Source organism: Nelumbo nucifera, chromosome 1 (genome assembly GCF_055504915.1).
Source record: "Nelumbo nucifera cultivar China Antique chromosome 1, China Antique-T2T, whole genome shotgun sequence".
Lineage (NCBI taxonomy): Eukaryota > Viridiplantae > Streptophyta > Magnoliopsida > Proteales > Nelumbonaceae > Nelumbo > Nelumbo nucifera.
The window spans coordinates 6,196,053-6,222,991 of NC_142649.1; the positions used below are offsets into that span (position 1 = coordinate 6,196,053).

At 40.9% G+C, this 26,939-nt stretch overlaps 1 protein-coding gene and 1 pseudogene across 1 annotated transcript; both read right to left on the reverse strand.

Moving 5' to 3' along the window:
- Positions 1–4,569: 4,569 nt before the first annotated feature.
- On the reverse strand, positions 4,570–6,757 carry LOC104605309 (NADH dehydrogenase [ubiquinone] flavoprotein 1, mitochondrial pseudogene; annotated as a pseudogene).
- A 7,681-nt stretch (positions 6,758–14,438) lies between these two features.
- On the reverse strand, positions 14,439–17,077 carry LOC148802864 (uncharacterized). Its single transcript, XM_088896531.1, has 4 exons — positions 16,574–17,077; positions 15,726–15,979; positions 15,251–15,477; positions 14,439–14,779 (listed from the first exon to the last, which is right to left on the reverse strand). The coding sequence occupies exons 1-4, from the start codon at positions 17,075–17,077 to the stop codon at positions 14,439–14,441; spliced, it is 1,326 nt and encodes a 441-aa protein (XP_088752657.1).
- Between the last annotated feature and the right edge of the window lie 9,862 nt (positions 17,078–26,939).

The window sequence follows — 26,939 nt, forward strand, 5'->3', positions numbered from 1 at the left end:
AATGCGTAGCGCGACCAACCCGTGGAAGACCTCGTCCAAGTCCCCCTATTTGAAGATGATCCTTAAAAGACAGTCCAAGTTGGCTCCTTGCTAGGCGACCACCTCCGAGAGGAACTTGTGTGACTACTGAGAAATAATGCTGACATATTTTCTTGGTCAGTAAAGGACATGCCTGGGATCGACCCCGAAGTTATCACACATCGGCTGAACATCGACCCTCGTTATCGACCTGTGAAGCAGAAGAAGAGAAACTTCACCAAAGAGCGGTTGCAAGTAATTGTTGATGAAATGCAGAAGATGCTCGACGCTGGCTTCATTCAGGAAGTCAACTACTCTGATTGGCTGGCCAACGTAATGATCATGAAGAAGTCTAGCGGAAAGTGGAGAGTCTGCATCAATTTCACCGACTTGAGTAAGGCCTGTCCCAAAGACAACTTTCCCTTGCCGAGGATTGACTAGCTCATCGACACAACAGAATGACATGAGCTCCTAAGCTTCATGGACGCCTTCTCAGGATCCAACCAAATCCGAATGAACCCAGACGACAAGGAGCGAATGACCTTTATCACTGGCCACAGCCTGTACTGCTACAAGGTAATGCCCTTTGGCCTAAAAAATGCTAGCGCCACTTATCAGCGGTTGGTGAATAAGGTATTCCAAGAACAACTCGATAGGAACATGGAGGCATATGTCAACGACATGCTCGCGAAGAGCAAAAGATCTGAACATCACCTAGTTGACCTCTGCGAAATTTTGACACACTCAAAAAGTACAAGATGAGGTTAAACCCAACCAAGTGTGCCTTCGGGGTTGGCTCCGACAAGTTTCTGGGGTTCATGGTCACACAGAGAGGAATCGAAGCAAATCCGAAGAAGATAAAGGCCATCCTTGACATGCCATCCCCCCGGACCAATAAATAGGTGCAATGGCTCACCGGGAGAATAGCCTCCCTTAGCAGGTTTATGTCCAAATCCGTGGACTGATGCCTCCCTTTTTTCAAAACCCTCAAACGACCAAAGGACTTCCATTGGATAGAAGAGTGTGAGTAGTCTTTCCAAGAGCTGAAGCAGTACCTGAGCTCGCCGCCCCTCCTGACTAAGACGACCCTAGGGGACGAGCTATTGCTCTACCTCTCAGCCAGAGATGAGGTCGCCTGCTCAGTATTGGTCAAAGAAGAGGACCGGGTACAAAGGCCAATCTACTACACTAGAAAGGTCCTCAGCGGCGCAGAGACCCAATACTACAATCTTGAAAAGTTGTCTCTGGCCCTAGTCACCGTAGGAGAAAACTCAGACCCAACTTCCAGGACCACAGCATTCGAGTACTCACCAAGCAGCCCCTTAGGCCGGTGCTACAAAAACCAGAAGTATCGGGCCGCCTAGTCAAGTAGAGTGTGGAGTTAAGTGAATTCGACATCAAGTACGCACCACGACCAGCGATCAAAGCCCAAACCTTGGCAGATTTCATTGCAGAATGTACATTTACCACCAAGGAGACGGCCCCATTGCCTCTAGTATGGACTCTCCATGTAGATGGATCATCAAACCAGCAGGGCAGCGACGCCGACCTTATCCTCCTCGGACCGGATGACGCGGTGTTGGAACATGCTCTCAGGTTTGAGTTCAAAGCATCCAACAATGAGGTTGAATATGAGGCCCTGATTGCTGGGCTCCGCCTTGCTTGCAAAGCAAGACAGCAGTATTCCGAACTTGGCTGGAGCTTTAGACATTATTGTAAAGGAAAGGCCTTAATTAAGTCAAAGCTAACAGTTCAATTTTATGGATACAAACTTTCTCTTTTCTTGCCAATACATCTATTGTTGGATATTTCCCAAAGTTGCAGCCCACATCAGAACAACAACTTTGGGAGGGGCTATCGAATTCCAATCTCTTGCCTCTGGGCAGCAAAGTATGAGATAATTTTCATTCAATTCACAAGTTACAACTTACAATTTAGAAGAAAATGCAAGACTAAATAGCCATGGTGATTGCGTACAACACAATGTGCCAAGCATCCCTTAATTTGATAGGCTTGCCCCAACTAACCCAATTTTGCATGCCTTCTAATTATCATTCTGTCTATATGGGCAATGACCCCAACACCCTAATAAAGTGAGCTGAATAGGGGTAGTTTAGTCATCTTATGTGTGTTAAGTAGTTTGCTTATGTGGCAGTTTTATTAGAATACTCTGCCCCACACTTAAGTATGGGCAATTTAGTCTTTGTAAAGGTTATTAGAATCTAATTAAGATTAAGGGGGTCAACTGTATGGGAAGTCCATCAGATTTTGACAGACCTTTATTTTATTTCTTCTTCTTCCTCTTCTTCTTCCTTTTCTTCCTGGTTCGAGTTACTGTAGTGTGGCCAAAAGCAGTGTTGAAGCCGAGTATAGGGCCATGGCACACACTACCTGTGAATTAGTGTGGTTGAGGAATCTCCTGAAAGAAATTGGGTTTCACATGGATAAACCTATGAGATTGTACTGTGACAATCAAGTTGCACTCCATATCTCATCCAACCGTGTCTTTCATGAGAGAACAAAGCACATAGAGGCTGATTGCCACTTTGTGAAGGAGAAGCTTCTTGCTAGAGAGATAAATACAGAACATGTGGGCTCGAATGATCAGTGGGCTGATTTGTTTACAAATGCTCTAAGCTCAGGGAAGGTGAACTACCTATGTAACAAGCTGGGATTATATGACATATATTCTCCAGCTTGAGGGGGAGTGTTAAAGTGAACCGAATAGAGGTAGTTTAGTCATTTTATGTGTGTTAAGTAGTTTGCTTATGTGGCAGTTTTATTAGAGTAATCTGCCCCACACTTAAGTATGGGCAATTTAGTTTTTGTAAAGGTTATTAGAATCTAATTAAGATTAAGGGGGTCGATTGTATGGGAAGTCCATCAGATTTTGACAGACCCTTATTTTCTTTCTTCTTCTTCTCTTCTTCTTCCTCTTCTTCTTCCTTCTCTTCCTGGTTCGAGTTACTGTAGCAGCATTTGAAACAATAGAAATCTCCTGCTTATCCCTTACTTATCTAATGTATTAGCCAGACTATTGGCCAATCTTTTGGTCCACCAAAATGTTACCCGGAACTACCTTGCTAGCAATTATGTTTCTCTCAACATATACCTATAAATCCAAGAACCATTACTGTTATTTTTGAGCCTGCCCACAACTACCATTTACTCCCCCTCCACCACAAAATCTGTAATCAAGAACTTTGGCCAATCTCAGTCTGTAAAACAGTCAATAATTTAGTTCTTGCAATATTTCTGTAGCCTATAGGGCTAGAGAAAATGTGCCATTATATTTCCTTAACTGTTTTTGAAGACTCCACTTATACCAGATGGCTTTGGATTGCATAAATAACACCCATGGAGTGAGGTACCGGTGGAAGCAAACAAGGGTAAATAAAGGAAGTGTTCTGGATTTCTAGTGAAAGATGAGAATGCCACTGCCTGTCCACACCAAATGAAATCATTTGTTATAGTTATATACCTTCTTGCATTTCATATTTCTGAAGAGAAGCTTGACAAATGAATAATAAGACAGCTCAACTTCCGATTTCCTATTGGTGTCAATGTGATTATTAAGGTCAAACACCTTTTCTGGGTTTTAAAATCCTTTATGTAATTTGAAGATACAGAGAGAGTTCTTTTGGGTCTGATTCCTGGATTACTTTGGATGTTGTAACTGAAGATGTTTAAAAGGATTTTCTTCTTTCCTCTCTGTCATCTCTTCTCTCTCTCTCTCTCTCTCTCTCTCAGGAGAGCTTTTATTGCCCCATCCAACCATTTCAACATACAAATTTTTAGAGCAAAATATGTAAGGAAAAATACAAAATGTAGCATGCAGTCAAATGAATTGTAGCCAGAAAATAAAATCAGAAAGAAAAGAACTCAACAATATGATAAGACCCAGAAACTTGACACACAAATCTCAGACACACAACAGAATTCACACAACTAGAACATCAACAATGGAACTGGTATTCATTCAGAAGAAAAGAAGAAGATTAACAGTTGGTCGGTTCTTCGAGAGACTGTCAGCTCTCCCAATCACTCACAATATTCTTCACTCAATTATAGCCTCCCTCCCCCATCCCCCAAAGCCCCTTCTTATACTCTTCTTACAGCATAACTGACTCCCTCAATAAATGCCAAGCTGGCCAAGTTATAAATGCCCACACTCTTCTTATTCCTAACTGACATAGCTATAAACGCCTCAAGACTCTCCTTATTCCCTCTAGCCATAATTGCCCCCATGTTCAATTATTTCCCCCCTTATCCAAAAGCTGACATTTCCCCTTCCTGGCATACGTAAGGTTAATTGGGGGCCTATCATTACCCACCACCCAAAGTCTAACCTTGTCCTCAAGGTTAAAATGAGGAAATTGGCCTCGAAGCAAGCCAAAAGGCTCCCAAGAATCTTCAAAATCAGGTAGGTCCTACCAATGAATAAGCATTTCCAAACCAGTAACTCTGGGCATAGTGGATGGACGCACACCGCGCACTGATATGTCCCTGAACAGACCAAGCAGCAGCATCGTCCTTGCACAGATGGTGTGTCTACTTTGTCACCTCTTGAAGCATGTCTATTTTCTCCAGCTTCGTGTTTCCAACCTTCAGCCTCTCCATGATCATCCACAGCCATCTTGTCCCCTCCCTGCATGGTGTGCACTGCCCACAACTTTCATGCTTATAGAAGTAAGAGAGCCTAGCAATTGCCTCCACAATATCAGTTGACTTGTCCATCACAATTACAGTAGCTGTCCCTGAACCCGTTTGGACAGCTTTGAGTGCATCATAATCCATCAACACATCATCACATATGTGCTTTGGAATCAGTGGAACAGAAGAACCCCCTAGTATCACTGTAAGAAAATTATCCCATCCACCTCTAACTCCTCCACAGTTCCTCTCTATCAGCTCCTTCAATGGAATACTCATCTCCCCCGCAACTGTACAAGGCTTATTCACGTGGCCTGAGACCCAGAATAGCTTTGTCCCAGAATTGTTCTTCCTGCCAAAACTAGCAAACCATTCAGGACCACGCCTTAAAATGGTGGGGGAAACAGCCACAATTTCAACATTTGTAACAATTGTTGGGCATCCGTATAGCCCTGCATTAGCTGGAAAAGGAGGCTTCAACCTTGGTTTCCTTGTTTTCCTTCAAGGCTTTCCATCAACGCCGTCTCTGCTCCACAAATGAAAGCATAAGCTCCATAGTGGATATGAACATCAAAATCATATCTAGATCCACATGCATTTTTTCCCAAAAGTCTAGCTTGATAAGCTCCCTTCCTTGCCTTCTCAAGGTTTTTCCGCTCATTTACATACTCTCCTCTTATGTAGATATAAGCAGCAGTGGCCCGCATACCAACTCCTGCAATCAAGCAACCCTCTAGTAGTTTATGTGGGTCATGGCGCATAATTTCTATGTCCTTACATGTTCCTGGCTCACTCTCATCAGCATTGACAACAAGATAAGAAGGACGACCATCAGATACTTTTGGCATGAAAGACCACTTCAGGCCAGATGGAAAACCAGCTCCACCATGGCCTCGAAGACCAGATTTCTTCATTTCATAGACAATCCAATTAGAGCCCTTAGGTACCAAGTCTTTGGTTCTATACCAGTCACCCCGCTTCATGGCACCATTCAGGAAAGGGTCGTGCAACCCATTAACAAATGCTGCTTCAAGGACTGATTCTGGCAGGTCACGTAAGGGGGCGGAGAGCACCTCGATTTGGCGACGATATTCCTTAACAGTAGTGGATTGACGTAATGATAGAAGCTGTTTCTGCAAGTTTCCCTCCTGAGTTAACCGAAAACGTTCAAGGAGGAGTTCCTTGAATTATGCCCAACTACGAAAAGGTCGCCGACCATCCTCCCAATAATACCACGCCAATACATCACCCTCTAAACAGACAACTGCAGCTCGCAGACGCTCTGCCGGAAGCAATCCAATATTCTCAAAATAACGGTCCGCACGAAAAAACCATCCGTCTGGATTTTCCCCATCAAAATTAGGTAACTCCAACTTCCGAGGAAGTGAATCAGGAGTATGTTCCGGCACCGGCATCGAGGAAGATGTCGGAAATGCCGCACTCTTCCCTTTGTCAGTCGGATAACTCGATGCGACTAAAGGAGGAGCAATGTCAGTCGTAGACAAAGGAGTTGAATAGGCTTGTTGCTGAAGCAACAGATCAAAACGTCTCACCAGATCTTGAACACTTCCTTCCATATACAAGATCTTCGAAAGTCCAGCTGTTATCTCATCACGTAAGCCATCCACTTCAGAATGTAGAGAAGTCAAGTGTTCTTCGAAACCCTCCACCTGTGATGCCACTTCCTTAGCTGTCACCATGGCCAAGGAAAGACGCGCTCTGATACCACTGTTAAGACCCAAAAACTTGACACACAAATCTCAAACACACATCAGAATTCACACAACTAGAAGATCAACAAAGGAACTGATATTCATTCAGAATAAAAGAAGAACATTAATAGTTGGTTGGTTCTTCAAGAGACCGCCGACTCTCCCAATCACTCACAGTATTCTTCACTCAATAATAGCTTCCCTCCCCCATCCCCCAAAGCCCCTTCTTATACTCTTCTTACAGCATAATTGACTCCCTCAATAAATGCCCAACTGGCCAAGTTATAAATGCCCACACTCTTCTTATTCTTAACTGACATAGCTATAAATGCCTCAAGACTCTCCTTATTCCCACCAGCCATAATTGCCCCCATATTCAATTATTTCCCCCCTTAACCGAAAGCTGACATTTCCCCTTCCTGGCATACGTAAGGTTAATTGGGGGCCTATCACAATACAACACATAGAAACTGGAAAAACATATTTCAAATAAACCAAACACCCCATTCATTGCTTGGAATTGACCCAGTAATCACAATTTCAAACAAACATAACTTGTAAAAGAAGAATAAGGTGGAGGGGGACATACTAATTTCTGGAGCAAAGAGCTACCATTCGAACCCTTGAAGCTTCCTATGTTCTCTGCAAAATGGCAGAATACGAATAGGATTTACGTGATCTAGGAAAACTAATTTCTGGTGGCTCTGGTAGGGAAGTTGATTGCAGATTGGGTTTGGGTGTTACCAGATTTCGATCAAGTAAACAGATCAGATTTGGGGGAAATTTTCTGGAGTTTGCTTGAGATTCAATGATGTTTGTGTACCAGTCTTAGTTTTGGACTGCACCCAATTCAGTTTTGCTCTGTTTTGTAAGCTAGGTGTCATCTTGTCACTTACTACATGTAACTGATCTTTTTCTTTTAATAAATTTCTATTTTACTCTTAAAAAAAATTTTCAACTCAAAATCCAAATGAGTTGTCAGGGAATGCGACTTTGATCAGATGAACAGATCTGATTTCAGAATTTCTTTGATCAGAATAATTCAAATTCAAACCAGAAAAATGTGTTACCTGATCAGTGATCTCTGGACTCCACTTGAAATAGCATGATACAAAACAAAGATACGACATTGGCTATTAAACAAGACAAAAGGCAATGACAGATGAAGGCACATCAAGCTACAAATCAAAATTTACATTCAGATAAATTCATCACTGGAATTTGAAAAAGAAGAGGAGAAGAAGAAGAAGAAGAAGAAGAAGAAGAAGCTGAGAAGCACGAATTGACCATAACATTGGCTTGGAGCTTCTCAGATTGATGTAGGACCAGCTCAGTTCTAGTCCTTAGAGAATGTAAATGGTCTTCTTGGATCAGAATTTTATGGAAGTTGAAGGCTTTAATGGCTTCTTGAAGGAATAAGAGAAAAAATAGGGAGAAAAAGTAGAGGGAAAATACCTGGAATCACTCAAAGGGTGCCTAGAATCACTCTAGGGCATGGGAATCACTCAGCCTAGCTAGCATAAGCTGAAGAAAACTCAATGTACTTCATTGCCTTGTGTAAAACGTCCATACATATTTATAGACTCTAAACTCAAAATAATCCTACGAGTCAAACTATTAGACTCAATAATCCTAGAAGGACCCAAACCAAATTGTCATATCCTATTTCAATTCAAAGAAGACAAAATAACTCTAATCCTACTTATGCAATGACTCTGAAATTTTAACCATAAGAAAACTATAACTAGACAAATTAAACCATATCAATGGACCCCACAGAAAATTGCAAAATGACAAAAGTACCCTACTGTCCAAAAATACAGAAATACATAAAATTCCAATTTTGACTCTTCAGCACCTGCACCACAGATCCAGACCATTTTGGTCTTTCAGGGTTTTTCTTGGGATCCTGTCTTTTGGTCTAGTGGGATTTCAGTAGCCAAACAGAAAAGACCATTTTTGGTCCACCGGGCTTCTAAAAGCCCAGAAGATCTTTCAAAAAGACTTGCCAAACAGGGCCTAAAACAAACCAACTGGGTGCCCAAAACTGAAATTATTTTCCTTTATTTTACCGAAAAAACAAGAAGGGAAAAACAGCAAATGACTATAACCCACCCGTACCTAAGCGCAAAATGTGGCCACAAAACTAATTCACAGGAATAAAACTTCTCACAATAAGCTTTCTCTGCCAATGGAATAAGGAACCTTCCTATCCTGAAATCTGAGATTGACCCAGCTCTTCTATCATTCCATATGTTCATAATTTCTTTATTAGTTTGATGAATTAAATTTGATTATGGCAGAATAAGAAATACTGTGTGGGGATTGCCTTAGATGTATAGGTCAGTAGATCAATTTGTTTGACTGACATCTGAATGGCTACCTAAATTTGGAGTACTGGGACTTTGGAGTAACCTCAACAGGTGATGGGATGGCAGAAAATTGACTGTTATTATTCACTCTTGTGCATAGGTGATCGATAATATATATCACTAGTGTTTTGAAGTCTGAACTATCATTTATATACATTGGAACCATTTTCACATACTCTCCTTAAGTCCTTAGTAGCTTAATCTTCCACTTTCTCTCAATACCATTTGAAAGTTCATTCACATCTAGTGTTTATCTTCAGCTTTCTTAAAAATTTAAGTCTGCGAATCCAGCATGTGAAAAGTCTATATGTGGGGTTGTCTGATTTTAAATTTAGCCACCAAGTGGTGCATTGACCTAATCTAGCCATGTAGGGTATGGTTTCTGGATAAGTATTGTCATACATTGGAAGTTCTTCATAGATCAGCATACTCGTCCCACATCACTGATGTTTAGTATCTGTGCCTATCAGTTAAAAAGGTTCTAGCAAAGCAAGGGTCACAAAACAGGTATAGTCCATATTAATCAAAAAAGAACAACCTGTCAGGACTGAGAATATTTAAGAAAGGCAAATTTATAGGAGTTAGATTCACTGAATCCTCTGTTAGTCTTCACTGAGAATATTTAAGAAGGTAATATTATCATATGTTAGTCTTCACTAATCCTCTCTAGTGTGGCATACGAAGCTGAAAGGAGTTAGATTCACCTTACAGCTTCTTATGTAATACCATCCTGAATCTTCTTTAACGTTAAATCTGGTTAGTGTTTTTTTCTGACATCTAAAGCTCTTCTCGGACAATGTAATCCATCACTTCGAAGTTCCAACACAATGAATGCTTATTTAGATCTACTTTGCATTGGACAACTGGGACCCCCCCCCCCCCCCTTCTGACACTCAAGTCTCAAGTCAATTCTTTATTCCAAAATTAAGACACCATGAATAATTATCTACCATTTCCATGGAAAAGCACACCTTGCAATATAGACAGAATTTACAATAAGATTCTATATATCCTTCCCAGAGAGACTATAGATATAAAATCCTTTAAATAATTGTTTCCAATTTCTGGTAGGAAGAAAAAGAGGAAAACATGAGTAGTGTAGCCAGGTAGGTCTTAAACATTTAATGCGGTATCATTATCTATCAGCCTACCAGTCAAAAAAAAAACTATATCATTAGAGAACACCAAGTACCTTTTCTTTTCCAGCATTTTCTGGTTGTGTTGATGGTGATGGTTTCTTGTTTTGCTTTCTTACACAGTACACTAAAACTGTAAGGATCTTCGAGCACCTCTCCATGTATGACATTTTCCATAATTGGCAATTGGCGGTTGTCTTCTTTAGTTAAACAGGGATTGTGCCCAAAACTGTGATCGAGTCTCTATAAACAAAAAATTCAAGTGGCACGTGGTTGTCAATCAGCCCAAAACTGTAACCGAGTTCCTCAAGCTCGCGGATCAGTTTATAGGGACGGAGGAGAAGATCAAATAGAAGAACGCAAGTGCGCCCGAGAAGAGAATAAAGGAAGGCGATTCCTTGATTCAAGGGGATGATAAGAAGAAAAAAGACCCAGCTCGAGGGACAAGGCCGAGTCAGCCTTTTCGAGCTCCAGCAGCCGAAAGAATGAACTACACGCCCCAGAACGGGAAGCGGGCCAAGATCCTCATGGAGATCAAGGATGCCCCGCACGTGAAGTGGTCACCTCGGCTAAAGGCAAATCCTAATGTAAGAAATAAAAATTTGTATTGTAGTTTCCATAAAGACCACGATCATAGCACCGAAAATTGAAAAAACCTCCGCGACGAGATAGAGGAGCTCATCCATCGCGGATACTTGAAAAATTTTGTACAAAATAATAATAATAATAGAGCAGGTCGGTAAGGGCAGCAGGGTAGAGATGCTCCCGAATCCAGTAGGCAGGCAGAACAATAGCAGAGGCAGCCCTCTGAAGAGAGACCGGTTCGGGGACCATCCACGTGATTGTCGGAGGTTTGGTTGTGGCGGGCTACACCTCAACTGCAGCTCGCGAGGCTGCTAGAGAAGAACAGAATCCCCCGAAGCGGCCAAGGACGGATGACCCGATCTTCTTCATAGAGGACAACGCGCACGGGGTCCACTACCCCCATGATGACGAGCTCGTCATAAAGGTAAAGATTAATGACTTTGAAGTTAGGCGTGTCCTTGTCGACTCGGGCAGCTCAGTAGATATCCTCTTCAAAGCAGCCTTCGACAAACTTCAGCTCCAAGAAAGCGACCTGAAGCCCGCAAGTACTCCCCTGGTAGGCTTCAGCAAAGAGGAAGTTAGGCCCCTATGAAGGATTACAGTACCTATGGAAGTCGGCACCTGGCCTAGCATAGTGAGGCACAACCACAACTTCTTAGTGGTCGCAACCCCCTCCCCGTACAATGCCATAGTAGGTCGGCAGATCACCCATGCCCTACGAGCTATGGTCTTCACTTACTATTTGGCAATGAAGTTCCCCACGGACTTCGGAATCGGGATAGCGCGAGGTGACCAGCTTGAGTCTCGCAAATGCTACGTCGCCGCCCTCAAAGGGAAAGCCAAGGTGGCCGACGACCTCGAGCTGGAGCGACCTATGGAGCAGTGCGGGGAGCGAACTGCACCCACGAAAGAGACCATCTCCATCCTGACATTGATGGAGGACCCAGCCCGGACACTTCAGATCGGCGCTTCCATTGAGGAGCCTCTGCGATCCCAACTGGTATGCTTCATATTTGAAAATTTAGATGTTTTTGTATGGTCCGCGGCAGAGATGCCCAGCATAGACCCTAGCATCATAACTCATAAGCTTAATACTAATCCTGTATTTTGGCCCGTTAGACAGAAGAAACGCAACTTATCCCCAGAGCGATGGAGGGTAGTCGACAAGGAGGTCGGGAAGTTCCTCGCAGCCGATTTTATCAGGGAAGTCCATTACCCGAGCTGGGTGGCCAACCCCGTTCTAGTAAAAAAGGCTAACGGTAAATTGGGCCTAACTCGCGTACCCGAACTCCGATTGGGCTGGTTCAAGACCCACTGGAAAGATAAGAGAAAAAGCCACAACTTTCATGTTTTGGGATTTCGCAGATTCGGCATGCATCAAAGTCAAATCCGGGCCCGAAGTTAGGGCAAATTTGTAGGAAGGCCCAATCCGCAATTGAAACCCAACTTGCAGAAAAGCCTGGCAGCAGCCCAATTCGCAGAGAATGTCTAATACGATTTCAAGAACAAGAAACTAAGAAGAGTCCTTCCAGATCTAAATTCTTGATGTTATCTTAGAAATATAAAGGGATTGAGTTCGCTAGATAAAGAGATAAAAGTAGGATTAGACTAGGACTTTCTATTCTTGCAAGATAAACTTCAAGAGGAAGTAGGAGACCACCCCCTCCCCTTTAAGCTATATAAAAGGGGGGGGGGGGCAAACCAGCTTTAGGCATCACTCAATCTCTGGATTGAATCAAAAAGCAAAGGAGCAATCAATCAAGAAAGGAGAAAACAAATCAAGAAACTTGGGGAAGGTGATCAAGAATTCAAGAAACCTTAAAAAGAAGGTGGCGGCAAGAAGAGGAGATCTCAACACCATGGGCGAATTCAAGAGTTTTTTCTTTCCCTTTGTTTGCTTTAATTCTTTTATCATGAACTGATTTGTTTCTTGCTAGGGCTGTGGAAAGCCTAACCAGGTTAATGAATATATTTTTATCTTTATGATTTATCCAAGATTGTGATTTCCATATAGTCTATGAATTATTGTGCTTAATGCAATTAAGAGCTTGGCCACCTCTTAATTGATTTGGGTTATGTGAATGAATCGAGAGAGGAATTCACATAATCGACTGAATAGTTCATAGTGTGAATTGAATGGTATATAGAGATATATATACATGATTCATCTGAATTTAATGGTTTTTTTGGATTTAATTTACTTCCATCTTGAGAGCTCTACTCGAGAGATCGAAGGGTTACCTAATGGGCGTAGTTTTAGTATATCTCGAGAGATAATATTAAATAAAATTGGAAAGATCTCAGCTTATGAGAATGACAAATAATCTTGGTTAATCGAATCCTTTAATATTCATTCCATTGGTTAAGTGGACCAAAAACCCTAGTAATTTCATCCATTGCATATTCGGTTAGTGATCACTCTTGCTTCTATTTTCTTTTTCTAGTTTTAACTAGTCCTTGCTCTTTCAAATCTGAATTGCGATTGTCCAAATAATTAGGGAAGACTATGGTTCTAATATTTATTTTTTTAAATCCCCGTGTGAACGATATTTTTATACTACTTGATAGTAGTGCTCTTGTTAGGGTTATATTTATAGCTATCACCAAGCTCACACTGTCATCGTCTTCCCTAATAATCCTTTGAGGTGAAAATGGGGTTGGAAGATAATGCACTAGTTATTTCCATAAGCTTGCTATGTATCACATATCCACAACTTAGTATGAGTTCCAAGGGTCTGAAGGTGAGAATGGGGTTGGGGTTCTAGGGTGAGTGCATTTTATGCTCCATTTCACCCTTGCTTTTGTTTCTAGATGTGAGTGCATTTTATGCTCCATCTCACATTAGTCATGATTTTTTTTTTCACAAGAACGAATCACAAGGCATCACCATCTGATCCATGAACTCGTCAATCGTGGTCTCAACATGCCTAACACAGCAAGTTCTAGAAATAATCAAACCATGTTTGACAATCAATCAAGCTCTTATGCGGACAATTTATATGCATCTTGCCTATTGATCGATTAAAATAATGAGGTACCATATGCAGCCAAAAAAAAATCCAGTTAGTCATGCTTGCATCATATCCTATCTATTCAGCCTAAGCACATGATTCCTAATAAGTTGAAATCATTCAAGGATAAGTTTCCAGGGAGCATAAATTTCAAAGGGCAAGGTCAAGAAGTGATGATCAAAGCATGCTACGGTTATCCCAATTTCCACCAGATTTCCCTAATCCCCCCACACTTAAGTTATACATTGTCCCCAATGTATGTGGTTATGCATATAGTAGAAGGATTTGGGGGAACTTCCTTGTGCGCCTTGTTGGGTTCCTTCAGATATAAAATCAATTGCTAAACACAGAAATCAAAACCAAACAAAATAACAAAATTAACTAAACACAATGGGTTGCCTCCCACAAGCGCAATTGTTTAACGTCGTTATGCTCGACGTCCTCTTTTGCTACCTTAACTCGATGCATAACGTGGAATGTCCAACGAGATATCTACCGTACAGGAGACAATTGCATCCTCAAGGAACAACTTCAATCGATGCCCATTCACCTTGAAAACCTTACCTGTATTGAGACTTTTGATCTCTACTACACCATAAGGAAACACATCAGTCACAATAAATGGACCCATCCACCTGGAACACAACTTACCTGGCATGAGTTGGAGTCGAGAATTGTACAATAAGACCTTTTGTCCAATTTTAAATTGTTTTCTTAAGAATAAATTATTATGGAACAATTTGGTCTTCTCTTTGTAGATTTTTGAATTTTCATATGCTTCTAACCTCAACTCTTCCAGTTCTTGCAATTGGAGCTTCCTTTCCTTTCCGGCTTCTTCCATATTCATATTGCATCGCTTGATTGCACAATAGGCCCTATGTTCAATTTCGACCGGCAAGTGGCAAGATTTGCCAAAAATCAATCATTAACGGGACATCCCTATTGGGGTTTTTAAGCTGTTCGATATGTCCAGAGAGCGCCATCGAGACGTAGGCTCCAATCCTTTCTTCCCGGATTTACCGTATTCTCCAAAATGGACTTGACCTCTCTATTGGAAATTTTAGCTTGTCCGTTAGTCTGGGGATGATAAGCAGTGGCGATTCGGTGATGCACCCCATACTTCCTTAGCAAGACTTCGACGACTCTATTGCAAAATTGGGTCCTTTGATCACTTATGATGGCTCGGGGAATGCCAAATCTACTGAAAATGTTAGATTTGATAAACCCTACAACACGCTTAGAATCATTAGTTTTGGTGGCCTTTGCTTCCACCCTTTTTGAGACATAATCGACTGCCAAAAGTATATAAGCAAAACCACAAGAGGGAGGAAAGGGTCCCATGAAATCAATACCCCAAACATCAAATATTTCACATATACGAATGGGGGTTTGGGGCATCTCATTCCTGCAAGATAGTCTACCTATTTGCTGACATCTTTCACAATTTTTACAAAACAAGTATGCATCTCTAAATAGGGTTGCCCAATACAGCCCACTATCTAAGACCTTTCGAAGAGTCCTCTTTGGCCCAAAATGTCCACCACAAGCATAATTATGACAAAAGGTTAGAATCGACATCTGCTCATCCTCAGGGACACACCTCCTAATCATTTGATCATAACAAAATTTCCATAAATAGGGTTCGACCCATACATAATATTTTGCCTCATGCCTGATTTTGTTTTTCATGGATTTGCTAAGGTAATTAGGCAAAATTACGGTGACTAAGTAGTTCACAATATCAGCATACCATGGAACCATACCTTTTATGTGAAACAATTGGTCATCAGGAAACAACTCAGAGATGGGTGAGAAGTCCTCATCTTTCACCAACCTACTTAGATGATCCGCCACCAAGTTTTCAGCTCCCTTTCGATCCTTAATCTCTAAATCAAACTCTTCGAGCAAGAGTATCCACCTTATCAGCCTCGGTTTTGACTCCTTCTTCACTAGTAGGTATTCCAAAGCCGCATGGTCCGAAATACAATTGCTTTAGAGCCAAGCAAATATGATCAAAATTTGTCTAAAGCAAACACAATAGCTAGTAGCTCATTTTCAGTAGTTGTGTAGTTGCTCTATGCAACACTCAATGTTTTGGAAGCATAGTAGATGACGTGGTTCTTCCCATCAATTCGTTGACCTAGAACAGCCCCTACCGCATAGTTGCTTGCGTTGCTCATGATCTCAAAGGACAAGTTCCAATTAGGTGGTTGAATAATGGGTGCAATTGTTAACTACCTCTTGAGTTTGTCAAATGCTTCCTTGCACTCATCACCAAAATCGAAAGGCACATCCTTTCGCAGCAAATTAGACAATGGTAGGGCAATTTTTGAAAAATCTCTAATGAACTTGGGATAAAAACCTACATGTCCAAGAAAGGAACAGACCTCCCTAACATTTGTAGGGTAAGGTAAGCTCACAATTAAATCAATTTTGGCCTTGTTGACCTCTATTCCTCTAGTTGAAATAACATGTCCCAACACAATGCCTTCCTTCACCATAAAGTGGCATTTTTCATAGTTTAAGACAATATTTGTTTCCACACATCGATTTAGAATTTTACTAAAACTATTTAGGCAGTCTTCAAACGAATCACCATAAATAGTAAAATCATCCATGAACACTTCAATGCATTTCTCAATAAAATCATAAAATATATTCATCATGCATCTTTGAAAAGTTCCTGGAGCATTACACAAACCAAAGGGCATTCGTCTGTAAGCAAAGGTGCCGAATAGGCAAGTGAAGGTTGTTTTCTCTTGGTCCTCCTAGGCAATAACAATTTGATAATATCTTGAGAACCCATCGAGAAAACGAAAGAAGGCCTTACCTGCTAATCTCTCTAACATCTGATCGATGAAGGGTAGGGGAAAGTGGTCCTTTCGAGTGGCCAGGTGAAGTTTTCGAAAATCTATTACCATTCGCCAGCCACTTTGTACCCTCATGGTATTTAGTTCATTATTTTGATTTTTTACTACAGTAATCCCAGTTTTCTTAGGTACAACATGAATAGGACTTACCCATTTACTGTCCGAAATTGGATAAATTATCCCTTCATCTAACAGTTTAAGTACTTCTTTCATTACCGGGTTGAGTTTTCTTTGTGGTTCTCTAACAAGTTTGGCACCATCTTCCAAAAGGATTCTATGCATGAAAATTGAGGGGCTGACTCCCTTTATGTCAGCTAAGGTCCAACCAATCGCCGCCTTATGTTCCTTTAGGACTTTGACGAGCCTTTCCTCCTGTTCTTCAGTCAACCCTTTCACAATGATCATAGATAGTGTCTCTTTTTCGCCCAAGTATGCATATTTATGATGATCAGGTAGGGTCTTTAGTTCCAACTCTGGAGCTTGCAAAACAGAAGGCAGCAATTTTTTGTGAGAAAATGTCGATGGAATAGCATAATTGCTTACCTCTTGTTCCAGCATTGGTTTCGGACCATCATAGGATGCATCGAACTCCTCTTCCTTGTTCGATTGTGCATTGAACTCCAATTCATCATCCATGTCCTCCTCTCCAAAGACTTCTTGCACAATCGAATCGACGGTATCAATAGAGCAGATCGAATGACATTCACTTGGATATTTCATTGCTTAAAAAATATTGAATTTAACGATTTGACAGAGAGGGTACCCTCGTCCACATCTATTTTGGTCTTGGTCGTTTTCATGAATGTCCTGCCTAATAGAAGTGGGGCTGAACTTGTGTTGTATCCTCCTCCATCTTCAGGATGCAGAAATCAGATGGAAAAATTAAATCGTTAACCTGCACCAACACATCCTCAACAATTACTTCTGGGTGGGCATTAGAACGATCAGCTAATTGAATAACAACTCTAGTTTCTTTTAAAGGACCTAATCTCAAGGCACAATAAATCGAGTATGGCATGACATTCATAGATGCACCTAAGTCTAGCATTGTACGCTCGATTCGTTTATTGCCAATCATACAAGGTAGGGTGAACATACCTGGATCAACACGTTTTTCTGGTAAGGTCCTCTTGATTACAACTGAAACGTTTTCTCCAACTCTTACCTTCTCATCGATTCGCAGCCTCCTTTTGTTAGTGCATAATTCTTTCAAAAATTGTGCATATTTTGGGATCTGTTTTATAGCATCTAAGAAAGGGATATTGATCTCCACCTTCCTGAAGGTTTCTAGCACCTCTTGCTCTTATTCCTCTTTCTTAAACTTCTCCAACCTACTAGGAAAAGGTGGTATAACAGCATTAGTAACCTTAGGGAGAGGGGGGTCGGATATTACCTCAATGGAGTCTTCGTTTGACCTGTATCTCTCATCTTCCTTGTCTCCCTTAGCTGCCTTCGGTGGTGAGCTCGGTTGAGGCTCCAACTCCTTTCCGCTTCTCAACACTACTGCACTTGCATTCTCCTTTGGGTTTACTACCATTTGTGATGGTAGTTTCCGGGAGTTCTGCGCCTCCAACTTGCTAATGGAAGTGGCAAGTTGGCTGATTTGGTTCCCCAAATTCTGAATGCTGGCTCTTGTTTCCTTGTGAAATTGCTGAGTGTTAGTAGTTAGAGCCTTAACTATTTCATCTAATGACATACCTGAATTTGAGAGTTGGCCTTGCGCTGTGATAGGTGCTGAAAATTGGGGCTGTCGATTGAAAAATTGGGGCTTATATTTCTACTATCCTCCTTGGTTCCCGTAGCTTAGATTTGGATGATCCCTCCACCCCGGATTATAGTAATTGGAGTAGGGGTCATATTTGCATTGAGGCTGACCTGGGAATCCTCCTACGACACTTACTTGCTGCATCGATCCATCTGGTAGTGATGGGCACAAGTCCGTAGGATGACCAGAGACCGAACAGAAACCACACACCCTGGTTGTTTGCAATTCTCTTGCGGCCAATTGCCTAGCCAAAACAGTTAAATTTGAAATCTGATTTTCTAAATTAGCATGAATTACCTCATTAAAACGTGTAACGGTTCCATCTGTCCTTGTACCGAACTGTTGTGAATTTTCGGCCAAGTTGGAAATTAATTCCCTGGTCGCTTTGGGTGTTTTGTTCACCAAGGCTCCTCCACTAGCTGCATCTACCATACTTCTATCCATGGGATGGATAGAACAAGTTGTTTAAACATTTCCCAATATTCGTATAGTGTCTCACCACCAAACTGCTGAACTCCACATATTTCTTTCCTAATGTTTGCAGCCTGGGATGTAGGAAAATATTTATCTAAAAATATCTTGTTCATCTCATCTCATGTACGTATTGAACTAGGAGGAAGAATATATAGCCAATCATTTGCTTTATCTCGTAAAGTAAAAGGAAAAGCTATAAATTTTACCTGGTCCTTAGTCATACCCTATAGTTTCATGCTAGAACAGACGACATGTAATTCCTTTAGATGTTTATGAGAGTCCTCACCTGGAAAGCCATGAAAAATAGGTAGTAGTTGTATTAAACCAGATTTTTGTTCAAATGCTACCTCAAGAGTGGGATATGTTATGCACAGGGGTTGTTGGTTCATAATCGGTGCAGCCAACTCCCTTAATGTTCTCTCTATCAACCATCCTTTCTTCCTCTCTGAAGATGGGTTGATCACAAGTTGGTAGATAAAAATCTGAATTCACCCTTTTAGGTGAACGATCATTCATTTGTTTCGCCTCTTTCCTTAAACGACAGGTAGTCTTCTCAATTTTGGGGTTGTACTCGAGTTCACCTCGTTGAAAAGCACGAGTCATAAAACAAGAATGTTAACACAAATAGAATGAAATAACTAAGAAATTAAAGTTGCTCCCCGGCAACGGCGCCAAAATTTTGACGGGTTGTCGAAGCCCTCAAAATTTGTACTAGTCCCACAATAAAATATTTGTAGTAAAAGTGGTACTAGGTCGAATCCCACAGGGAGCTAACAATAATCTCTCAGCTGAATGAATATTATCACTAAGTGGGAAATTTAAATAACTAAAATTTCTAAAAGAACAAGAAAGCAAATAGCAAAGAACAAACAAGAGAAATCAGTCTTATCGAATTCTGATTCAAGGGTTCTGGTTAGTCAATTCGCCATCGATCATGGGTAGACTCTGGTAGTCTTGCAATTCAAGCATTTAACCTTAGATTTATTAGGATAGCCATAATAAACCTTGTGTTTTCCTAATTCAGCTGATCAAACCCAGCATTTGATCAACACTTATCACTACTTAACTGGGTACGATAGCATCAAAATTTTGACGGGTTGTCGAAGCCCTCAAAATTAGTACTAGTCCCACAATAAATTTGTAGTAAAGTGGTAGTAGGTCGAATCCCTCAGGGAGCTAAACAATAATCTCTCAGCCGAATAAATAATATAACTGAGTGGGAAAATTAAATAACTAAAATTTAAAAGAACAAGAAAGCAATAGCAAATTCAACTAACAAGATGCAATCAGTCTTACCGAATTCTGATTCAAGGGTTCAAATTAGTCAATTGGCCATCGACCATAGGTAGACTTCGGTGGTCTTGAAATTCAAACATTTAACCTTAGATTTATTAGGATAGCCATAATAAACCTTGTGTTTTCCTAATTCAGTTGACCAAACTAAGCATTCGATCAACACTTATCACTACTTAACTGGGTACGATAGCGTTCCATTTTAACCAGTGATAGCATTAAGCTTTGTTAAAACAGTTAAACCAAGATAACAACAATTGAGATAACTGCAATTATCAAATCTTATTCCATCGATCCCCTTTAGTTTAAAACATGTCAATACATTGCTCAAAGGCTGTCATTAACAATTGACCCAGAAAGATATTAACCTAATTGCTACTTGTACCACTATTCGTGACAATTACAGATCACCGAACCATGGATAGCCGTAGGAAAATCAACATTAATTAATTTGTCAGACTAATTAACATTAACATCCAATTAAAATAGGCACAAGAACTAATGAATACTTGAATTAAAAAGCAAGATCTTAAATTAAATACAGAACCTCACAATGGCACAATTGAACCTCCCCCCTTGAACTAGAAAAGAAAAGCTCAGCTGCACATGATTTGTGAAACCTCCATGCTTTGCTTCTCAGTGGCCGAACTGCTCTCTTGGTAGCTTGAGTTGCTTGATGATCTCCTGGATCCTTGGATTGAGTGATTCTAGAGCTGGTCGGCCCCCCTCTTTATATAGCAGAGGGAGAGGGCTGTTTTCCAACTCCTTCTAGGAGATCATCCTATATTCAGGGAGTCCTGATCTGCTTTGAACTTATCCTATCCTATCTCTTATCTAATAATCTGATCTCAATCTTCTTATCTCTTTAGGATTACATTCAAGACTTTAGATCTGATAAGTCTCTCTCTCTGGAGATTACATTCAAAGTTGGGACTCTTGGTTGTTCTTGAATTCGAGTTGGACTGCTTGATAACTTGGGCTGCTTCAAGGTTCTTCTGCGAGTTGGGCTTCAGCTGTGAAATGGGCCTGGCTACGAACTTGCTCCGACTTCAGGCCCTATTTCATATTCGATGCGGAATGCATCTGTCAAAGCCCAAAACATAAAAGTTGTGGGTCTTTCTTTCATCTTTCTGATGCCTCTTGAAATTTCCAATTCAGAGTCCGGAATTGAGAGTTATGCCTAGATTACTGATTGTTGCCAAAACTGTGCAAAGTCATCCGAAGTGCCCTATTTTCTTCCAATTGCCTTCTTTCTTCCCCTGAATCGAAATACAAGAGTAATGAGTCCATTTAAGTGCTAAACAAATGTAAAAGAGTGAATATTAGGGGATAAAAATAGGGTACTTTTTAGTCTCATCAAATCCCCCCACACTTAAACTTTGCTTGTTTTTGGGCAAAGCGAAACTCAAGCAAAACAAAAGAAACTACCTATTGATTTTTAATCTCTCTCTCTCAACATAAAGCCAGATCCATTGCATGCTTCAGTCCAGACTTGGTAACCTTCTCATTCCATCTCTTTCTCCCTTTTTCTCATCCAAGAGTGATCGCAAATCACCATTCCTCCTGGTACCAAGTTAAATCGACAGTCAAGGAAACAAGCCCTCCACCGGCTGAACCTTCTTGGACTGAACAAGTACCCATTGCTTTTAGCAAACCAATTCAGCCAGATTCAATTATCTTTCTTTGTTTCTTAGGTCAAAACAAGGTGTGTTATTGCCATAAGCTTGCTATGTATCACATCTCCACCACTTAGTATGAGTTCCAAGGGTCTGAAGGTGAGAATGGGGTTGGGGTTCTAGGGTGAGTGCATTTTATGCTCCATCTCACCCTTGCTCCTCATCAACCTCTGGAGAGTCAGGCTCCTCCTCCTTCGCCAAGTTCGTCGTCTCTGGATCCATACCCTTCATCGTTTTTCCCTCAAGGTTGACCCCGAAGAACTTCTTCCGGACCAGCCAGCGGCAGAGTTTGAAAAGAGATTGGTAGGAGCTCGAGCCGTACACTACCTGGAAGTCGTGGTACTCCTATGAGTGCTTGAAGTTCCACACCGCCTTAGCTCGCTCAGCCTCCACCATGCCATCGAAGTTCCGAGTCTGATCCTGAAGCATGGACTCCAAGTCCTGGACCTGCTAGTGAAGAAGCTCCCTCTCTGCTACCACCCTTGATGACTCCTTCCGGTAGTGAGCGCTCTCCTCAGACAATCGGGCGATCTGTGCCTCCTGGTCTCAGACAAGCAGTTCCTGGGGCTCGCTCCCCTTTTGAGCCTGAAGGACTTCACCTCGGGCCCGGTCGAGCTCGCCTTGGAGCTTCTACATGTTTAACCTCTGAGTGAGAGCATCGCCAGAGTGGATGTTGGTCTGGAGGGCCATGGCGTGGATGGCGGTGTTCACCTGCCAACAGGAGGTCAAGGTCAAAGAAGGAAAAAGAAGAAAGCAGCCACTTATCACCATGCAGTGGGCAGAGGCCAGCCTGGCTAGCTGCTTAGGGTCCATCCCTTCCCATTTGGCGACCTCCTCGTGGGTGACCACCTTCTGACTCCTTTGCAAAGCCACAGTGAAGTCAGTGACGCTTTCCAACTTCCCGGTGGGGAACTACGCGAAGGCGAACGGGTGGGACTGCTCAGACGGAGGGTACTGCCCTTGCATCGGGACCTCACATTCTTCTGTGCCACCTTCCTTGGCTACTCCCTCAAATGGGACCAATGGGACCTCAAGCGCTGGTGGAACGAAGGCTGGATCAGCAGTCTCGAACTTAGCGCTCCCAGAAGTGGAAGCTCAGTCAGGGAACGACCTTTTCGCCCTACGCTTTTGGTTGCTTGACAAAAGGCGGCGCACATCTACACCAGACATGTTGGCTGCCAAAAATCACAAGGCAATAGTCCAGCTAAAAAATATCACAAGGCATTGCGTGACCTAAAAGGCAACCTACCAGGGCTCAGGCCGGCCTACGCGAACTTGTCCTTGGTCAAGTAGTCTGACCAATGGAAGCCAACCACTGCCTAGGATTGTAGTGTTTCCCGAACTTTTGGATCCAAGTCATCCCCCGAATCCTGGATGGCGGCCCTCCAATGGGTTGGGAAGGACCACCCATCACTAGTTCTATTTTATCTTTTTTCTATTGTTTTTTGTCCTTTTTCCATTAATTTGCTATTTGGTTATCTCGGCATCTTCTTTTATCATTAGTAAATTTAGGAGGAAGGATGGGTTTGGTCAATAAAGAGTTTGAGTAATCTATTTGTTTTGGAGTTTTTGTCTCCTTCAGCTAACCACTTACCTCTTAATATGGGAATTTTGTCTCTAGAACATTTCCTCCAACTTGTACATTTCATGTAGAATCTTCCTTTTTTCTTTGAATTGTTGCTGTTAACATCAGAATTCAATTGCAAATTATGTTCCATTTCAGCCCTTTGTACTTCATCTTCAACATCCCTAACTGCTTGATGAACATTTCCGAAATAGTCATGGTTCCATACTTTCAAGGCACATCTTCAACAACCCTGCACTATATAAATAAGTGAGATCTTTCTCCTGATGCTTACACATAATGCAAATTCTTGGAAATTGAAATCCCCTTGCCATCAACCCATATCTTTAGGAGCACTTCAGTTGTTTAATTGAGCATACATCCTTGCATTGCCCTGTTTCAGTCAAGGCTCGTACATCCTTGTGAGATATTTTAAATGTGTATGTATTCTTGCATTGACTTTTTATGGCCAAGACTAGCGTATCCTTATAAAATATGACTTAGAAATCTCCAATACATCCAGGACTTCCAGCTTCATATGTTCTCAAAATTGGAAATATTTGAGACTTGTAGCTTTGAGAGCTGACTCTGCTTTTCATCCTTTGATGTCCACCTTCTCAAATTCGTTGGTTTCTTCTTCTAGAGTATAAATGCTGATAATTCTGGAATCCTATCAGCCCCTCTAAATATAACTTCTCGGTTTGGGTTTTGGTGCTGGATGTATAGATGCCTAACTAAAGATAAATTGGCTAAGAGGCCTGTAGAGCTCTCAGACCTTTGCTGAAGTTTTTCATATCTTCTTACATGTGACAAATAAACAAGTGGTTATTATCTAAAATTCCTTTTTGCTTTCCCCATTTCTCTTAAACTTACCCGAACTTTTCAATACCTTGGGAGTCCCCCTGTCAGAAATCAGAATCTATCTTGAGGAGAGGAACAATTTTGTATACCCCTCCCTTAGAGGTTGCATGAAATTTTATACTACCCCACCATCTGAGAGATTGGGGGGGCAGGGGTTCATCTTGAGATTCTTGGGTCTTCTGGGAGAAGGAACCTCTCATAGAGCTTAACTGCTTGTCTTTCCTACAAGGCTTAAAGTTGGCCTATTTTTTAGGTTAGAGTAGGCAGATGATTAAAGGTGATTGTAAAGTGATAATAAAGTGAATGTCTTCTGTTATGGAGAGTACTTGGTCCTTCACATTTATCCTTAGACTTTAGCTTCCCTCTTTATCAAGTAACAACTCCTTCATGTGTATGAGAGGATTGGATAATACCCTAGCTAACAGTCTAACTAGAGGAGTTGGAGGATAGGTCATTAAGCTATTGTTGTTCTCTACTATTCCTCTTATTAGACTTTCTTAGTAGAATAGGTATCTTATCATGATTTTTCAATATACTAATTTATTTAATTATTACATATATAATCAATTCTATACATCAAAATTCATATAAAATTAAAATTTTAAGTTGTTTTCATTTTTTTTAAATGAATAGTTTTGGATCGGTTCATGGCCCAACCTGGCCCAAGGCTTGGCCCATGGGACAGCTTGGCCCAGCCCATGACACGGGCCTGCACGAGCTTTGGCCGTGGGACGTGTCGGCCGGCCCCCCAAGTTATCCCAAGGGAAGGTGGCACGGCACGACCCACACTTTACGTGGATCCGACACGACACATTTTACACCTCTAACCCTTATATTATTATCTTGATTAATACAAAAATGAATGAGAATGAAATTTGTAACCAAACAGGTTACAAATTTTACTCTCATTCTTGCGGTAAAAAAATCATTTTTTGGGAAAAAAAGTATTTCGTTTGTAGCAATATTTTCTCATTTTTCCCATTTTTATTCATTTTTTTCTATTTTGGAATTTCATCTTGGGTAAGAATGGAAAAGAATGAGAATTGAACCAAACATGACCTTAGATTCCAAAGGATGCAAATTTGTCACTCAAAGGCTGTATTATGAAGGTTTGGAAAGGTGCACTCAATGTTAAAGTGGAGAAGAAGATTGAGAATTTGGAGCTACCAAAGATTTGAAGCCCGAAATTTCAACCATATGGTTTGGTCAAATGGTTGACCTTGTTACGGTAGATGCAAGCAAGTGGGATTTGGTTGTTGATCATGAACAACTTAATTAGAATGTTGAATTCAAGTGAGTATTGTGCATTCAACGTTTGTGACCTCCTCTTGGATTATTTGTAGGTTGATTTTGTTTTGTCTTCACCAACGGGGTTACTGACAACTAACCCCAGAACTTTCATTTGCCACAAATACCCTTGGCCATTAAGTCAGATGATAGAACGCATTAAGGTCGTGTTTGATTCAATTTTCATTCTTTTTTATTCTTAACCAATATGAAATTTTAAAATAGAAAAGAATGGGTTAAAGTAGACAGAATGAGAAAATATTGTTATGAACCAAACACTTTTTTCCTAAAAATGAATTCTTTTCAGACTGACAAGTGTCCTATATAACTCATTTTCATTCTTAAAAAAAAAGTGTCGATATTCGCAAACCATCAACCTAGGTCTCCAATAGTCAATGTTTACCAATTGGCATAGATGTTTTGTAAAAGTACTTTGGTAAAAATGCTTTTATAAAAGTACTTTTATGAAAGTACTTTCGTAAAATACTTTTTTAAAAATGCTTTTCTAAAAGTACTTTCTTAAAAATACTTTCACAAAAGTGTTTTTAATACATGTAAGGGAGCCTTTGTAATCTACCCTTTTTATGTTCTATGCCACCATCTCTTTGATTTGTTCTCATTGTTTAAAAAAGAAAATTTCAAGTGAAGAATGGGATATTTAAATTAAGGTGATGAAGTATTTGTAACTATCCAATATACTCTCCGGAGCATGAGTAGGGCTCTACATGCAACTTCCCATTATCCCTAAATAGACTGAATGAGCTCTATTGATTACATGGCAAAACAAGAGGAATGATACTTGTGAAGGATGAACAAATAGGAGGAGAAAGAAGTAGATGGGGAAGGATAGAAGAATCAGACTGACAACGAGAGCGAAAATGAAGATTTTCGCTTTAGTGGAAACCAACCCTAGAGGGTCTCTTGCCAGAATAAAAGGTAAAAGATGATGGCTTCTGCTTTATTAGTGCTTGGCCTTTGGTTTCACCAAAGGCAAATGCTTTTCCCAGCACCATAGGTCATGGAATGTATTTCTCATTCATTCTTTCAGTCCTTACTAACAGATTTTTTCTGGTTGCAACAACTAATGCACAATTCACAAGATGCTCCATATGGGCTTGTTCCTTATTAATTACAGCTAATTCAAAATTTTCCCTAGTCCATTATTTTATTGAAGAAAATATAGCTTTTAATTAATGACGAGGATCACTCAGAACGTACTATCTTGTAATACAACGTATACGGCTGCAACCCATGTGTTTGCAATGTCAATGCTGTATTGTTGCACCAAGTTCTGATAGAGTTTTGGTGCAACATTACTACATGTTACAGCTCTACATGCATTTTGTGGTAAAGGTACTTATAGGCTGAGAGCTGAACATTCAGCTAAGTTGGTTCAGCTGCATTGAGGAGCTCTGCATAATCTATGAGGCTGAAGCTGATTTAGAGTGTTCCTCACAACAAATCCTATCATGTATTGGGAATATGAATAACAAAATATAAATATAAGAGATGTTTTCGATGTACAATTGAAACGTACTGTGAGATGGGATTCTTACACTTCAACCCTTTAAAAACAGGCACTAAGAACGCTACTTTTATATTATAAATTTGAGAAAATCTATGATGTAGAAAAGATATGATATAGAAAGAGTTTTGACCAAT

What these genes read in the sequence shown, in the direction of transcription:
- LOC148802864 (XM_088896531.1), bottom strand. Translation starts at nt 17,077, where the DNA reads ATGAAATATCCAAGTGAATGTCATTCGATCTGCTCTATTGATACCGTC. An exon ending in GCATTTGACAAACTCAAGAG is followed by an intron (nt 15,478 to 15,725) that starts GTAGTTAACAAT and finishes TTGGCTCTAAAG; the next exon opens with CAATTGTATTTCGGACCATG. An exon ending in CCAATTGTTTCACATAAAAG is followed by an intron (nt 14,780 to 15,250) that starts GTATGGTTCCAT and finishes TACTTTTGGCAG; the next exon opens with TCGATTATGTCTCAAAAAGG.